At 44.1% G+C, this 18,079-nt stretch overlaps 1 protein-coding gene across 1 annotated transcript; it reads left to right on the forward strand.

Moving 5' to 3' along the window:
* Positions 1-15,099: 15,099 nt before the first annotated feature.
* LOC120858082 (testis-specific H1 histone-like) lies at positions 15,100-16,375 on the forward strand. The gene has a single exon (XM_040233947.1). It carries the CDS (start codon positions 15,100-15,102, stop codon positions 15,916-15,918), a length of 819 nt encoding a protein of 272 aa, XP_040089881.1. The 3' UTR covers positions 15,919-16,375.
* The last annotated feature ends 1,704 nt before the right edge of the window (positions 16,376-18,079 follow it).

An 18,079-nucleotide genomic window follows, 5' to 3' on the forward strand; every position in this document is an offset into this window, starting at 1 on the left:
TGCTGGTCCCCTTGAGAGGTGCCCGCAAGCCATTTGAAAACAGGCAGCAGGCTGGATTTGGCCCTTAGACTGCAGCTTTCCAATATCTGCTCTAGAAATCTGATCAAGGAGAGGCCAGAGAGAACCAGAACTAGAGAGGAAAACTGTTTCCTCCTGCGCTGTCTCTCCAGTGCCCTCTACTGACAAGACTTAACATCATGTCACCTGGAAAACAAAAAATATTTAGAAGACCCTGATCCATTTTCACATATTGGGGAACAAAGGGTAAATTTGGTGATGAAAGGCAATAAACTGGTAACTGGCATAGTTAGAATGGTAGAAATTATAATAGGAAAAGGAGAATATGAATTGCTTGCTCAAAGCTTTGATTGGTGAAATGATAGAAGAAAAGAGAGAGTGTTGCAATTTCTCTTCTCTAGATGGAAGAGGAAAATTTGAGATCCTTGTTGGATTTATTTGTGAACTGTGGAGAATTCTCATTCTGAACTTTTCCTTTTGTATACCATTTACCTTCTCATCTATAAATGTGAATAATGTTACCTACTTTTCATTGTTGTTGAAAGAATTAGAGACAATTCTAATGCTTGGCCCATAGGCCTTCAGTAAATAGTAGCTCTTCTTCCCTAGATGGAACAAAGGTTGACAAAAATCCATGGGAGAATAGTTGGGTTAAAATTTTTAAATGAGTATTATTTTCCCAGGAAATGGAGTGTTTTTTGAATTGAAAATTTTTAAACTTGAGCTTTGAAGAAAAAATTGGGGGAAGTTATATAGTAAAATACTAGAACGTGCATTGTTAAATGGAATGCAAATAAAGCTTGCTTTTGGCTGTGTTCTTTAGCATGGATATTTATTTACATGGTTACTTAATTTGGTGGAAAGCAGTTTTTAATGAGTGAATTCAATTTTGTGGAATTTTAGGTGTTTAGAGATTAGGATAGAAATAAGGTTCTTCATGGTGGGATTGATATATCAAATTGGGCTTTCAGGTCTAGGGTATTTTAATTCTCAGGCTATAGGAGTTAACATGTTGGGTTGGCTAAAAAGTTCATTTGGGCTTTTCCATAGCATTGTGTGGAAAAACTTCAATGAACTTTTTGGCCAACCCAATATATTATGACAAATGATGGTTATTTGCCAATTTTCTGTTTCTGCTTTGGGTTCATTTGTACATATTCTGGGAATACTCTGATAATTTGAAAAGAGGTAGATGGCTGGGAATTACAATAAAGAACTGAAAAATTTGATGTTGATTGAATTGAATTGAAAAAAATTGATGCCTAGAATATAGTGTTACTGGGGGGCTGCAACATTACTGTGTCTTGGGACTTCCCAAGCCTTGTGTTAAAAGTATAAATCCTCAGAGAAACGGGGTTTTAGCTTGAGACTTAACTGACTGTAGTAGAATGACTCTTAGTCATCCCATATTTTAGATTTATGGAAAGACTTAACTATTAATATATTAACCCAATATATTAGGACTTCCCTGGTGGCTCAGACGGTAAAGTGTCTGCCTACAATGTGGGAGACCCAGGTTCAATCCCTGGGTTGGGAAGATCCTCTGGGGAAGGAAATGGCAACCCATTCCAGTACTCTTGCCTGGAAAATCCCATGGACAGAGGCACGTGGTAGTACAGTCCATGGGGTCGCAAAAAGTCTGACATGACTGAGTGACTTCACTTTCACTTTAACTATTAATAAGCCCTGGATGAAAGACTTAATTTGTATAGCATATCTTTGTTTGGGTTAGGACTTTAGTAATACCAAAGCCCATTTTTCTCTCCTGCTGTCATAGATATAGGTTTTATGCATGTGGGGATGGGTATGTTTTACAGAGTGCTTAGAGCTTCTTTGAAGGGCTTAGGGAGACCAGATCTTCCTATTTGCAGGCTAATTGCTGAGGGATTTGTCTGGTCCTCTGGTAAGATCACATGGGTCTAGATTCTCTGGACTGCCTTCTGAATAGTTGTGCTGAGGGTTAAAAATAGTGAAGGTCCAATTGCCAGACTGTCTCCATGCTTTTAAGGAATCTTGATATCTTTGCATTACTTTTTATGAAACCGCTTTAGTGCTCCTGAAAGTCATGAGTGGGCCAGTAGGCTTATGTGCACAAATAACTGCTGTGGGGTTATTCACACTAAAATGAAAGGCTCAATAGTAGTTCAGGAGGAAAAGAGTTATAGAATATAAAACAAAAGGAGATGAGAAGTTATTTTTGCAAAAAAAAAAAAAACTAGCAGTTTAAGGTCAGTTGTAATAGATTGCTGAACAGGTTTCTGTCATTCAGTTTGGTCAGAAAGAAATTGAATCAATGCAAGATAATTGAGTCAGAAAGACCTAGCCCCTGGGAACTCCAGGCCCGAGGGGCAGTGAGATTATTTATAGATTATTATAGATTGAGATTAGATCAGCGTGTGCTACTAAACTTTGCTGTACCTGACATGGAGTTATCCTCGGTGAAGTTGGAGCTATATAACACTGTATGAAGGAATGAGATTAATAAAACTTCTGATGGTCTTAGAATTTAGTGTAGTAATAAAAGTGTGCTTATTGTCTAAATATTTCACTGAAGTTACTCTAGACTCCTCATAGAGGCATGAGTAACCTAGAGGAAGGGTCTTGTTTCCAAGGACAAAATGATCTAGCTCTGGAACTTGAAGCAGAAGGGTTTAGACTACACATTTCCAAATGTCCTTTTCCACTCTGCCCCCACTTTCCACCCCCTGCCCACCTCCACCAACACAGAGTCCCCAGGACTTCCAGAAATTAACAGCTATTGCTCTTTCTCACAACTGGGTGGTTCTGTCCTCTTTTGGTGATAACTTCTGGTTTATAATCATAGACTATTAAAATTGGAAGGGATAGTTCAGTCTTTCTGGAGCTGGGGTTGGTATTTCTTGATTAGGTATGTGTTGGTTTGTAGTGACTCTTCGTGAAGAAATAATTTTCTCTTGGAGTATCTTTTCCTTTTGGGGTGTCAGAAGATGGGAGCTGGCAAGTAGATTTATTCTAAAGAGGAAGAGATTGGTGCTTTGGTCAGGGGAGTGTGTAATTTCCTTGGTTCTGTCTTTCCACAGCAAAAAATTTGAATTGACAGATGGACCAGAGTTATAGCTCAGTTTTATTGGCAAGCAAAGGAAAATACATCCTCAAGGATGAGGGCGGGTCGACCCAAAAGACACGAAGAGAAGCCCCTGGCTCAATTTTGGCTTCTCTTTTTATATGTTTTTTTCTGTCCCCCCGCCTCCCCTGAGGGTTTTACCTAAGGTCCTTACTCCAGTCCCTGGACCTTCCTTTGTTCTATTTTCTTGGGCTTTCCCCTTCTTTATCTTTTAGCCACCGCCATTTTGGACTCCTTTTTCCTATTCTAACTACCTAACGTTCCCCACTCAAGAGATGGAGGCCCAATTCTTCAGGAATAGGGATGTCAAAGTCTCTCTGGCTACTTCCTGCTGAACTGGGATGGCAAGGGACGTAGGGCCTCCCCCTCTTGCTCGTCTCAAGACTCAGAGATTTATAGCAGTGTCAAGCCTTATAGCAATGTCCATCTAAGGGTGAGTGATATTTTCTGTCGTCAGATGTAATTTTATATATCCTTGTTAAACTGGCACTGCATGTTGTAGCCTGTTGACCAGGGCAGAGACAAAATGGGTTAGACAATTGATAATACATGGAGCAATCATAAGCAGCATCAATATGGTGATAGCAAGGATTAGCAGGGGCATTAGCCAACTTCAAATTACCTATTTCCAGGAGAAGGATCCCCAGAGAGATTGTAGCCACCCCAAGAACTCTCCAGCTCATTCTCTGAGGTCCTGTAGGATCTAGAATGTTTTTCTTGAAGACTGTAAGACTTTCTTTAACTTAGATGGAGGTATTTACCCAGAAACAACATGTCTCATTCAAGATGGCTCAAGTCCCTCCTTATTCAGGGATCAGGAGATCTGTCTCCTGTCTATTTTGGAGTACAACCCCTGACAAGTTGTGTTGGCTCTTTAGAGCTCTCCTGAGAAATCTTATTCCCAGAAACTTAATTTTGGGGGTGTGCATTATAATGGCAATTATTTGCAGTTCTGCATAGGTATCTGAGGTCTCCCAAGGACTCACAGGTGTACCGAGTTTCCTCTTCTGTTTTTTTCCGTGGCTTGACTTGGGAGTAGTGAATCCAGGGGTCATGTCCTGGTACCTTGACCGCTGTGGGGGTAGAAAGTGAAAGGTTGTTGTTGAATCACGCAAAGATGCCGGGATTCTTGGGCCCTGGAGGAGAATTAAATCTGGGGCCAGAGATGAGGCTTGATCACTCAGAGGTTTTGTGTACTAAAGTTTTATTAAAGTATAAAGGAAATAGAGAAAGCTTCTGACATAGGCATCAGAAGGGGGCAGAAAGAGTACCCCCCTGCTAGTCTTCAGCTGGATGTTATATAGTCACTAGTGGTCTGTTAATGAAAGAAAGGAATATCTTAAAACTCAGAATGGCACCAGGCCCCTCACCCTTAAGATGCATTTTGGGATAATCTTGGCACCAATTGCGTCATCCTGAGCCATAAAATGATTAACTTGAATCTTGAAGAAGGGCAGATCACCATACAAATAGTTTCGTTTACGTAGATTAGGGCAACAATATCTCAGTATAACACGCTGGTTTGTCAAGTAGGTTCTGAGCAAGAGGCGAACCGACTTGAAGACAGAGTTTGGGGTATAGCATAGCTTAAGATAAACATTTCCATAAGAGAAATGCATTGGTTAGCTCTAGGTTTGAGAATAGTTAACTTCAGGTGAAACCAGGTGTCATTATGGCAACACAGTATTTTAAGAGAAGACTCCTTTTAAATTTGTCTCCAGTACTCTTGCCTGGAAAATCCCATGGACAGAGGAACCTGGTAGGCTTCAGTCCATGAGGTTGAGAAGAGTCAGACAACGACTGAACGACTTCACTTTCACTTTTCACTTTCATGCATTGGAGAAGGCAATGGCACCCCGCTCCAGTGTTCTTCCCTGGAGAATCCCAGGGACAGCAGAGCCTGGTGGGCTGCCATTTATGGGGTCGCACAGAGTTGGACACGACTGAAGTGACTTAGCAGCAGCAGCAGCAGAGAAGGAAAAAAAAATATCGCTAGTTTGTTTCCTTCTGCCGCTTAAGAGAGATAAAAATGTCTGACACTTGCAGGCTATTTCCTCCTTTTGGAGACACCTGGCCTTCCTGCCTGTTACCCTCTCAAAAGTATTACAGGGTAGGGGTCCTGGAGTTGAGCTGGAAAGGCTGGAGTTGAGCCTTTGGAGACCCATCTTTCCAGACTTTAATTAGGACTTGAATCCCTAGAGCATATAGCGGTGACTTTTTAGAATCTTTTAGGTCCTGGTTAACACCCCATGAGCTTATATCCTGTTGGAATTGCCCAGTGGCCATGGTATAAGACAGGAGGGACTGAGCCGCTGGATCTAGGAAGAGGTCATTGACATAAACAGAAGGTCTCCCATATAGCATCTCATAAGGACTAAGACCAATCTGTTCCTTAGGGGCAATATAGGTGTGGAGGAGAGCTATTGGTAAAGCCTCCTTCCATCCCAGGGAGGTCTCTTGGGTTACCTTATTTATCACTGATTTTAAGAATTGGTTGGCTCTTTCTACTTTTCCTGAAGGCTGAGACCTCCAGGCATAATGGAGCTAGTAAGTAATGCCCAATACTGTAGATAGCCCTTGGGTGACCTTAGAAGTAAATGATGTCCCTTTATCACTTTATAATGACCTGCGAAGACCAAAGCTCAGAATGATTTCTTGGAGCAGTCTTTTTTTTTTTTTTTTTTTTACCACCTCCTCAGCCTTCTCAGTGTGGGTGGGAAAGCCTTCAATCCATCCTGTGAACGTATCTATCATGACTAATAGGTGTTTATACCCTTGAAAATTGCAGGTCAAGAAGCAAGAGCTAGAACTGGACGTGGAACAACAGACTGGTTCCAAATAGGAAAAGGAGTACGTCAAGGCTGTATATTGTCACCGTGCTTATTTAACTTTTATGCAGAGTACATCATGAGAAACGCTGGGCTGGAGGAAGCACAAGCTGGAATCAAGATTGCCAGGAGAAATATCAATAACCTCAGATATGCAGATTACACCACCCTTATGGCAGAAAGTGAAGAAGAACTAAAGAGCCTCTTGATGAAGGTGAAAGAGGAGAGCAAAAAAGTTTGCTTAAAGCTCAACATTCAGAAAACTAAGACCATGGCATCCGGTCCCATCACTTCATGGCAAATAGATGGGGAAATAGTGGAAACAGTGGCTGACTTTATTTTTCCCGGCTCCAAAATCACTGCAGATGGTGATTGCAGCCATGAAATTAAAAGATGCTTACTCCTTGGAAGCAAAGTTATGACCAACCTATACAGCATATTAAAAAGCAGAGACATTACTTTGCCAACAAAGGTCCCTCTAGTCAAGGCTATGGTTTGTCCAGTGGTCATGTATGGATGTGAGAGTTGGACTATAAAGCTCAAAAGAATTGATGCTTTTGAACTGTGGTGTTGGAGAAGATTCTTGAGAGTCCCTTGGACTGCAAGGAGATCCAAACAATCCATCCTAAAGGAGATCATTCCTGGGTGTTCACTGGAAGGACTGATGTTGAAGCTGAAACTCCAGTACTTTGGCCACCTGATGCGAAGAGCTGACTCATTGGAAAAGACCCTGATGCTGGGAAAGATTGAGGGCAGGAGGAGAAGGGAATGACAGAGGATGAGATGGTTGGATGGCATCACTGACTGAATGGACATGGGTTTCGGTGGACACCGGGAGTTGGTGATGGACAGGGAGGCCTGGTGTGCTGTGGGTCATGGGGTTGCAAAGAGTCAGACACGACTGAATGACTGACCATTGAAAAACTGGCATCTGGGTGAAGTCCATCTACCAGTCCTCTCCTGGGTAGATCTCACGTCATTGGACAGGCTGTGCCAGCTGGGGTCTTCGAGCTCCTTGGGGGTTGTTTAATTGGCAAGTGGGACAAGAGGAGACCACTTGCCTTATAGTCGTTTGGAAGCCTGTTCCTCTGAAGGACCTTTCTAGTAATCTTTGGAGGGCATTTTCCCCTAAATGAGTGGTGGCATGTAAGGAATTAACCAACTTCCACTGGAGGTTCCCAGGCAGAAAAAGGAGTCCCTCCTTTTGGAATCACTCCGTATGATCTTCTTGGAAGCCCCACTCTTAGCTTTAAGAATCTCACCTTCAGTATATGAAGGAGTTTCTGGCAAATTAGTCTGTGGAACTAAGGTGGCAGCCCCTATTAGGTCATTATTCTGTAATGCTTCTCTCTTAGCTGCCTGATTGGCTGCTTGGTTCCCTTATGCCCATTCTGTGCTCCTTTTTGGTGTCCTTTACAATGGGAAACTAAAACCTCACTGGGCAGATGAACTGCCTCTAAGAGCCTAAGGATTTGATCACCATATTTGATTGGGGACCCTCGGGTGGTCAAGTGGCCTCTTTCTTTCCAAATAGCAGCATGTGCATATAGCATCGGAAAGGCATACTTGGGGTCAGTGTAAATGACTACTATTTTTCCTTTTCCCAGCTCTAAAGCTCGAGTCAGGGCTATGAGCTCAAGTACCTGGTGGCAAAGAGTTAGCCTCTGTGGTCTCAAAATTGGAGACTACTGCATATCCAGCTCTTCTTTTTCCATCCAAGACAAAGCTGCTTCCATCAGCGTACCAGATTTCCTCAGGATTGGTCAGAGGATCTTCTGACAACCCCTCTCAGAGTTTTGTTCAGTGGTCCAAGGTTTCTAGGCAAGAGCGAAAGGGGAGAGAGCCCTTGGGGATAAACAGGAAGGTACCTGGGTTAAGAACCTCACAAGGGGATATAGTCAGGCCTGATTTTCCATCAGCACTACATGATATCTGAGGGTTCTTTGATCAGACATCCATAAATGGCCTCTCCCATTCAGGAGTTGTTTCACTTGGTGGATGGTAGAAATAGTGTTAGTTTGTCCCCAAAAAGAGAGTTTTAAAGGTCTGCAATAGCTGCAAGATTTCAAAGGCAAGGAAAGATCTCTTCCCAATAAGGGAGTTGGACCCTCAGGGACCACCCGAAACTGATGGGAAGATATTTGTCCATCCAAGAAACTAGAGAAGTTCTTGGGTGAATGAATCTTTTTGTAATTGTTTTTTCTGTAGCACCCCAAATGGTACAGGTTTGGGAGGAGAAGGTTCCGGAGTAGGAGGTCAGGACAGAGTAGGTAGCCCCTGTGTCAACCAAGAAATTCTCGGACCTACCTCCCACATCCAGTTGCACCCTTGGCTGCAGCCCCATGATGGTTATCTGTGACAGGTGGGCTGGCTGGAGCAGGCTGCCTCAGTCCTGTTAAACCATTGTGAGGGAAGGCTTGGCACTTGACCTAGAAGCTCTTGGGTCCTGAGGATAGAGTGCCACCCAATGTCCCAACTGATGGCATTTGTAGTGAGCCATTTTAGGAGACTTGTCACAGTTTGGACACTCTTTGGCCCAATGTCTCACCTGTCTACAGATCAGGCATTTGCCTTGTGCCTTATCCTTTAAGGACTTGGGGTTTGCCATAGGGCTTCTCTGGAGGGCGGCCAGCATCTGGGCATGCCTTGTCTCTTTTCTTCTCTCCCTTTCCTGGGCCTTGGCCTCCCTCTCCTGTTCTCTGTTATAAAAGGAATTGGTGGCTGTCTGGATCATCTCATCTAAAGAGGCATCAGGGTCCTGCTGCTATAGCTGTTGTAACTTTATCCTGATGTCTGATGCACATTGGCACAGGAATTTGTCTTTTAAAATCACCTGTCCCTCATAAGAGCTTAAGTCCAGATTGGTAAACATTTAGAGGGCCGTTTAGCCTTTCCAGAAAGGCAATGGGGTTCTTGTTGGACTCCTGAGTTACTGCTGAGACTGAGCATAGTCCCACAGCTAATAGGCTTCCTTCTATTTCCATGGGTGGACTTCCTTAGGGGTGAGTCTTTCTGAAGCTTATCCTACCCAGTACTGTTGCAACCTGAGAGCCAGGTGCCCCTGGGTCAGGGCGCAGATCCCAAGGCAGGCTGAGGCGTGACAGCCTCCTGGAGATTGACTCCCTGGCAGGGCTAGGCATGCCGACCTCCTGGGACCCTTGGACTGGTGGATCCCCAGGAAGTTGAGGTGTGACAACCTTCCAAGGACCAGATCTTTAGGCAGGTCGACCTCTTGGGACCACGGGCTAGTGGGTCCCTGAGCAGGCTGAGGCATGACAACCTCCTGGGGACCGAATCCCTAGGCAGATAGAGGCACGTTGACCTTCTGGGACTCCAGGCTGGAGTTGGACGTCCCTAAGGTCTCCAGCATGAGTAGTGCTGGGTAGGATTAAGGGGTTGTAACCTTAACTCATTGCTGGTTTGTCCACTGCAGATGGGAATAGATACCATGATGTAAAGTAATCCAAGCCTGTGCTCTGAGACTGGGAACCTGGTGAAACAGCCATAAGCCTTATCCTCTTATTGCTCTGAGGGAATGTAAGTCATTGATTTTCTCCCCTAGTCTTTCATAAGAGCAGCTTAGGGTGTCTTCAATGGTAAACATCTAATTGTCATAGACCCACTTTAGGTAATAACAGAAGTAATGACAAAGGAATGGGTTATCTGGTCCTGTTAGGGGCGTTAGGAGTATTTTAATAATAGGAGATCCAACCAGTCCATTCTGAAGGAGATCAACCCTGCGATTTCTTTGGAAGGAATGATGCTAAAGCTGAAGCTCCAGTACTTTGGCCACCTCATGTGAAGAGTTGACTCATTGGAAAAGACTCTGATGCTGGGAGGGATTGTGGGCAGGAGGAGAAGAGGACGACCGAGGATGAGATGGCTGGATGGCATCACGGACTTGATGGACATGAGTCTGAGTGAACTCCGGGAGATGGTGATGGACAGGGAGGCCTGGTGTGCTGCGATTCATGGGGTCGCAAAGAGTCAGACACGACTGAGCGACTGAACTGAACTGAAGCATGGTGGAGTGATGTTGCCTACAAGGGGGCAGGGTCCTGGTTGTGGGAGTTAGTGAGCGGTTTAAGAACAAATTGATGAGGCAATAGACCAGATGTTCCATAAAAGTGGAGTGGAGATTTGATCCAGGGGTATGTTTGTAACTTTAGGAGAAGGGTGGTAAGGGTTTGGGCCCAAACGGCCTGTAGGGCTAACTCCCAGAGTTGCAAACATTATCCCTGGAAGCCCAATTGCCTTTGAAGGGATGCCACCAACAGATGGACTGCTAGCAGGCATTGTGGGCCTGTCACCTGCCCTAGAGGGTTCACTGAGAGATGCTATTGTTGCACATGTTGTAGGAAACATGGAAGACGAGGGCCTGAATATCTAGAGAGATTGGATATTATACAGTATGTCTCTCCCAAGTCCCTCCAGAAGATTGTAGAGGCAACATTTTGGGCCTGGATGGGGCTCAGGAATGGAGCATGGAACAGGAAGGAGGGGGGCAGGGCACAACTTTAGAAAAAATGACATAGCCCAAGCGCAAAACATAGACCAATTAAAATCAAATGGGTCCAAGATGACAAGCCAAATTCAACTAAACCTTGATCCTCAATATGCAAGCTAAATGACATAGCCAGAGGTTATCTGGCCAGGACAGTTCCAAGGCACTGTCAAAAGACTGAAGAGTGGGTGGTTCCCCAATTGTCAGAATGATTCTCCCACTCATTAGCATATGAAATCACCCAGCTCAGGGAAAACTAACCACACCACTCTCTGCAATGGCCCACACCTTGTGGAGTGTACTTCTCTCTAAATCCGAACAAATCCACCTCTTACTTATCACTGTGTCTCTCACTGATTTTTTGCAATGAGGTATCAAGAGCTTGAGCTTCATTAGGTCCTAAAACCAGGCACCATGGGTTTTGGCTGGTTTCAAGTCCCAGTCAGATATGACTGAGTGACTAAGCGTAGTGCAGAGTCCCAGCCATGTGGGTTTGAGTCCCAATCTTAGGTAAATGGTTTCAAGCGCAACTTTCACGAATGGAAAGATGATGACGTGCCCAATACTTTGTAAGCAGTGGCATAGACGGGGAGAGGAGCTGAAGGATGGGAGGAAAAAGCAGTGGGGAAAATGTGCCAAGGAATCCCCTTCATAACCTGCCAGAAAATCTGCTGAATACCTGACCTGTGCTCACAGTTTTCAGTGGCTTAAGGACAGAAGAATCCCCACCCACTTGGGCAACAGCTACTAGGGCACCACAGATAGTGGAGCCTTCGAGACACCCTGGGCACCCACTGCTGCTTGCCTGTTCGCAGGAGGTTCAAGGAAACAAGAAACAAGAGATTGTAAAAGAATTAAGATGTTGTTAGCCATATGTCCTTCCAGCCACAGGAGCGAGGACTTCCTACTCGAATCGGTGGTCTCTGGAATCTGAGACTGAGCCGTGTGAGCCTTCTGCTGAGTTTGTTTTTGCTGTCCCGGTTTCCAGCACAGTGAGCTTCTTGTCACTTCCCCTGCACTGGGTTTTCTTCGTGTTCAGCTTCCACTGTGGAAGCTTTCACTGAGTTAGGCTTCTGCTGTGCTTGGCATCTTGACTCTTGGGGGCTGAGCCGAGATTGTTTCAGCCAGGTTAAACCCGAGTCATGGCACCATATATGTTGGAGGAATGTGTAATTTTCTCAGTTCTGTCTTGCTGCAGCAAAAATTTGAAGTGGTGGATGGACCAGTGTTATAGCTCAGTTTTATTGGCAAGCAAAGGAAAATACACCCTCAAGGCATGAGGGCGGGCAGACCCAAAAGACGCGAAGAGAAGCCCCTGGTTCAATTTTGGCTCATCTTTTTATGTTTTCTCTCCTCTCCCTGAGCCTGCTCTATGTAAATTGGGCTAGCCAAGAGGGCTGCTTGTTTTACCTGAGGTCCTCACTCTGGTCCTCAGACCTTCCTTTGTTCTATTTTTGCAGGCTTTTCCCTTCTTTGTCTTTTAGCCACTGCCATTTTGGACTCCTTTTTCCTATTCTAACTACCTAACACTATGAAAGATGTCAACTGGCTTTCTTAGCTTCTGAGTCATCTGAGTGGTGGTGGGGGCATTTGTTTTCTACCTCCCATTTTTAGTTATTCCTCTCTTATTTACAGCATATTTATACAGAAATCTATGTGAAATGAACGGTTATATATAAATAAAAAATGTTTTCTCTTTTTTGTCATAGGTGTTGGTATTTTGGATAGTTTTTCATAGGTTTCTTTTCCTTTGATTTCAGCCTCAAAGTTTTCCAATTTGCCTCCTTTGTGATCACAGGGGTATCAGTAAACATGGTTTTTTATTTGGTTCTTTCCTTCATGATGATACCATTGTATGCAGTATCATACATAAAAAAACAACCTGTTTTTACCTGGAATCAGCTGATACGAAGGTGATATTTCATTTACTTTCCTCCTATTCTCAAAGCAAACACTTTGTCTGTTTTTCTTTTTCTCTGGTGGTTGCCCCTTCCTGTGACCACTGGCCTATGCAACCAGGAAGAATAGCCAGGCCAAGAGACTCTACAAATGGGAGAAATCTAGCACCATGTAGTTCTGCCTCTGTATCTGGCAGCTCTTCCTTGGTGCGTTGTCCCTGTGCTGCTGTGTTAGCCCTTGCCCCTGGAGATCCTCAGGGTCACAGAACTCTGCCCTGATCGAAAGCCTTGGAGAAAGTACAGTGATTGCTCATAAATACTCTTGACCCTGAGCTGTGATTCTAAACTTCCCTCTACTCTATATGTTTTCAGCTGCTCAGTCACATCCAACTCTTTGCAGCCCCATGGACTAAAGCCCACCAGGCTCCTCTGTCCATGGAGTTTTCCAGGCAGGAATATTGGAGCGGACTGCCATTTCCTACTACAGGGGATCTTCCCAGTCCAGGGATTGAACCTGCGTCTCTTGCTTCTTCTGCAGTAGCAGGCAGATTCTTTACCACCGGGACCACCTGGGAGGCCCCTCTGTTCTATAATGGAGATATATAGGGCGGTGGGGAGAAAAGGAAACCTAGCATAGTAATTTTAAGAACTCAGGCCTTACAATTAAGTAGAAAGTGAAAGTGAAGTCTCAGTTGTGTCCAACTCTTTGCAATTCCGTGGACTGCAGCCTACCAGGCTCCTCCGTCCATGGGATTCTTCAAGCAAGAATACTGGAGTGGGTTGCCATTTCCTTCACCAGGGGATCTTCCTGACCCAGGGATCAAACCTGGGTCTCCTGCATTGCAGGCAGATACTTTACCCTCTGAGCCACCAAGGAAGCCCAGAATTAAGTAGACTCAGGTTTAAATCCAAACTCTATCACTTAACTGCTGTGTGACCTATAACATCTGTGTCATTATAATGGTATCTGTCCTTCACAACTTGACCCTCATCTACGTTTCCAGTCTTACCTCCTGCCACTTTCCTTCTCATTGTCTACTCTCCTCTACCCCTAGCAGTTGTGTTTTATCCAGGAACTACATGGGAGCTTGTTGGTAAAATCTCTGGATCCATCTCAGATCTAATGTATTGGAAGCTGTACATTATGAAGTAAGTGCATGTTAAAACTTAACAAGCTCTGGTCTAAGCAACTTCCTGGAACTTTGATTCCTGGAAGTAACAATGCCACACTCCAGCCTATGACTGCTGATGATATGTGAATGTCCTCTGGAAAAGTATGATATGCTTTGCAACTTGAGGTATTCTTTGAATTATTCTCAACTAAACCGTGTCTTAAATTAGAGGTCCTTGAACAACTAGCTTCCTTGGTTGCCTTCATTTCCAGCTCTTTGAAATTCATCCTGCTCTTTTCTCATGTTTTTCTGGGACTTTCCTTCTGAATCCAGAAAAAGCCTCCTCACCAGCAAGGAGCTTAAGCAGACTCAAATCAAATGCTTGCTATATATAATAATGCTGTATTAGGTACAGCACGGGGTAGAGAAATTCAAAGACCGTCTGACTCTGAGCGAACTTTTAATTTCATTGGAAAGATATAAAGATCCAGAGTGAAATAACTTTTATGCTCGTTTGTCTATTATCACATCTTCTGAATTTTTGCAGTATGGTATGTTTCTGTGATGTTGGTAGGAAGGGATTATTAAACCTCTTTCTTAGATAAGGAAGTCAGGTTTAAAAATATTAAGGATTATTAATGTCATATGGCTATTAAAGAGCTAGGATATGTATTCATATCTTCCAGCTCCAGTTTTTTCTTTTTTAAAATATTGTGCCACACTGTACCTTCTAATATAAAATTAATTTACAGTAAAGAAAAAACCATATAGGGTTACAGAAGTAATTGTGGTAATTAAGAGAAAAGACATTCTTTTACTGAAGGAGTCTGAGGAGGCTTCAGTGAAGGAGCATTTAGCAGGATTTTGAAAGACAAGCAGGATTTATCTGGACAGAGATGGGATAAGCGATCTAAGAAGAGGACAAGAAGCAGAAAATCAGAGTCTGTTTAAAGAATAATGATTAGACCAGCGTTCCTAGGCTGTCCTTATTTGGAATCGATTGTTCCAATCCAATTGAACGAGGCATCTGAACTTTACAGGTGTGGGAACTATGTTTAGGGTAGAGGGACCACAGTGATTTCTTACTTTGTTTCATACTCTTGCACAAAATCCACTGTGCTGAGAGCCAGGGAGATATGACTGCATACATTTTCCTGGTGGGACCTAAAAATGGGAATTTCTCAGCCAGGTTGTGTTTTATAGACTACCATAGCTACTTTTTAAAGGCATTATATTACTTGTGGGTGGTTGGGAACAACTTCTCTTCCTTTTTAGGAGAATGTGGGTAGATGGTGTGCAGGACCACAGAAAAAATAGTGACCTTCAGAAAGCGGTTGAGATCAAGATCAATGAGAAGTGTAAACTTAAGACCAGGAAACAGAACCCTAGATATTATAAAGGGGATTTTTCAGGTGTGCAAAGGCTCTGAAAATCCGAATTGGTTTAGACCTAGAAGGAAACGGCGTCTGATTGGTTTTTCAAAGTGAGAAAGACCCCCTACCCATTGGGTCGGCCGCCCTCGTAATAGGACCCGCATTTGTGACGTGGCCTGGCAGCCGCTCTTATTAGCTCATACCGGGGTGAGGTTCAGAGCCAGTGGCCCCGCGGGAGCGGGAGCGGGAGCGGGAGCGGGGCTATGGCTGAAGGGGTTGAGCCCATGGACGAATCCCACGGTACTGAAGTTAAAACCCAGCAGCCCACGAGACCGCCGAGGCGGGGCTCGCGCTCCGTGCTCAAGGTGTCCCAGCTGTTGCTCCGCGCCATCGCCTCACACAAAAGGCTGACCCTGGCGGCTCTCAAGAAGGAGTTCGGAAATGCGGGCTACGAGGTGCGCAGGAATTGCGGCCGCCTCTCGGGCGAAAGGTGCAGGTCTGAAGGGAAGAGTCTTCTCCTCCGGGTGAGCGGCAGCGAAGCCGCCGGCTACTTCAGGATCTGGAAGGTTCCGAAGCCGAAGAGAAAGCCAGGACGCCCAAGGCTGGAGGAGGGCGGGCGCTCGCCGAGGACCCCGCTCCGGACGCGGAACTCGCGGAACTCACGCAGGCGCCCTGCCCGCCGCACGGTGGCCCGGAAGGTGAGGAGGGGGCGCTCGAGGGCAGACTCGAGGAAGGGGAGGTCAAGGGCCAAGGACCTGGTGAGTTCCAGAACCAAGGCGGAAGGGAGGGCCAAGAAGGAAGACATCAGGCCCAGATCGCGAAATGCGAAGAGGCCAAGCTCCAAGGCCAGGGGAGAAAAGAAGCAGGACCCGGAGAAGCCGGTGAAACGGACCGCCCAGAGGCCGCCTTCCTCTAAAACCGGCCGGACTCCTCATGGGCAGGCGAAGACGTGCGACTCGAGGGCTACTCGCCCCAAGACTTCGGCTAAAGCTAAAGGTGCTCGGAGTGCCACCCGGAGTCCACAGTGTGGGAGCCACGCCCCTTCCTCCAGGCACAGATGCCTTCCCCATAAGCGCCAGTGAGAGCAGCTCCCCACACTCGTTGAAATGAACAAAACTATATACAAGACCTTTCCACCACATTGTGTCTGTTTCCTCTTTGCTGCACCTGAAGGGGAAAAGGGTGGGTGTTGAGCTGAGACGTGTAGCAGAAGCCTGTCGAGTGAAGACAGAACGAGTATGACATTCTGTTTCTGCTTCAGGAGCCAGGAAAATGCCTTCCAAAAGGAAAGAAAACAGGTAGAAGAAAGCCAGCAACGTCACGGGGTTAGAGGATGTGTTGGATTAATGTTAGACAGCCTAGCAAATCTAAATTGAGTTTCGGAGAGAAGGGCAAGTAAGGAGAGAGGTGGGGGCATCACTGGGGCAAGAGAACAGACAGCCTTTAGGTTAAGCGGTTCCACTAATCCAAAGTGTTCTTACTGGAAACTCCTTTTAGAAGACGGCCTGTCTCCCGCAATTGATTGTAATGTATTTGTAATTTTTGCCCTGATTTGATAATTGTTTTAACTTAGAAAAATATGTCTTAATATGTTACTCCTCAATTGAGTGACAGTGTGTGTGAAAGTGTCTAGCACAAGGCTTAAGTCACGGTAGGTGCTTATCACAAGAATTATATATGAGTGTAAATGATTTGTGATAGAGCGATAATGTGCTACCACAGAAAACTATACTGGATCAGTACTTAATGAGACCAGGATCCTAGTCAAAGTGCTGCCACTCTGACCTTAACTAAGTTATTTAACCACTGATGGTCTTGGTTTCCTTCTCTGTTTAAAAAAATGCTGGAATTAGAGTAGGATTATTTTAGGTGATCTTAAGTGTCCATAAAATGATAAGAGGGACTTAGACATCATGGTGTATGGTTTGATTAACAAAGTTCATTAAGGGAATTATCAGCTGGGAAAGTACTAGCTCCTGGTGAGGAAACTACTAAGATATACAGAATGCATATCAGAAATAAAAGAAGACGGGGAAGGCTAAATAATGAATAGCTAGATCTTTGGTCTTCTCAAAACACATGTAGTAAGCACTATATACCAAATTGGAGCAAATATATGATTTCTTTGGGTTCTCAAAGCAGGCATAAAGCACACTATGAGAACAATTCTCATGCCATCGGCCATGACAGGACACAGAAATGGTTCCTTGGGAAGTAAACATAAGAGTTTTTTAGAGTATACCTGACCAAACTTTCCCCAGAAAATTCTGATATCTTTTATAAGGGGGCATGGGATTTATATTTAAAACAAACTTCAGTGATGCTAATATTCACTGACACCTTTAAATGAGGATCACTCCTTTAAGCCTATACAATGTAACAGCAAAATGCATGCCTTGTATTTCATCTATAAATGATCTGAACTTTGAAATCTCCCCCTGCTATAATTAGTTTTACTATGCACTTGAATTGTCTGTAAGAGGCAGAATGAAGCAAACAATCAGAAAATAGCCACCCGAAAAAAAGGCAAAGAGAAACATTGTCTACTGAACACAATTAGAACAAATTAAATGCCTATATGATCACCAGATGTTACTGCCCCTTTATAGTTCCAAGATGTTTTTACTTAAAGAACAAGATCATCTCAAATTAGAAATCCCTTTCCCCTAAATTAGGATGGGAAGGACACTGGCAACAACTTGTTTTCTAAATTTCCTAGGAATCTTAATGCTTCTGTTTGTATTATGATGTTTTTCTTCATTTAAGCAAATGTTATTACTCAGTAAATTTACCAAATTAAACTATTTATATAATTTACATAGCTAACAATGGTCATTTCAGATTATTTTCATTGATAAGCTTTAGGGTGACTGTACTCTGATTAAATAAAAGGCATGATCTTAACTCATAGGTAGGCCATCCAGATTGTTTAGGTCATGATTCTAACTTCCATGGAGAAACTAACTTCCATGGAGAAACTGCCAAGAATAGCTCACTTCATCCTTAGTGTTCATTGATGACTAAGTGTCTGCAAGATTCTGAGTGTTTTGCTGAGAATAAAAATGGATAAAACATAATTTCCATTTTTTAGTGCTCACATTCTAGTGGCATATTTAGGTATTTAACTTTGGTCAGAGAAAATAGAACATCCCTGCCCTCAATTCTTTGCTTTCCTTTTATCTCAACTGCTTAGTGCAATTATGGTCAGAAAATTTTTGGACTTTAGAGTTGTAATGCCATCTA

This window comes from Oryx dammah, unplaced genomic scaffold (genome assembly GCF_014754425.2).
Source record: "Oryx dammah isolate SB20612 unplaced genomic scaffold, SCBI_Odam_1.1 HiC_scaffold_29, whole genome shotgun sequence".
Taxonomy (NCBI): domain Eukaryota; kingdom Metazoa; phylum Chordata; class Mammalia; order Artiodactyla; family Bovidae; genus Oryx; species Oryx dammah.

Coding starts and splice junctions, on each gene's coding strand:
- LOC120858082 (XM_040233947.1), top strand. CDS start 15,100: ATGGCTGAAGGGGTTGAGCCCATGGACGAATCCCACGGTACTGAAGTT.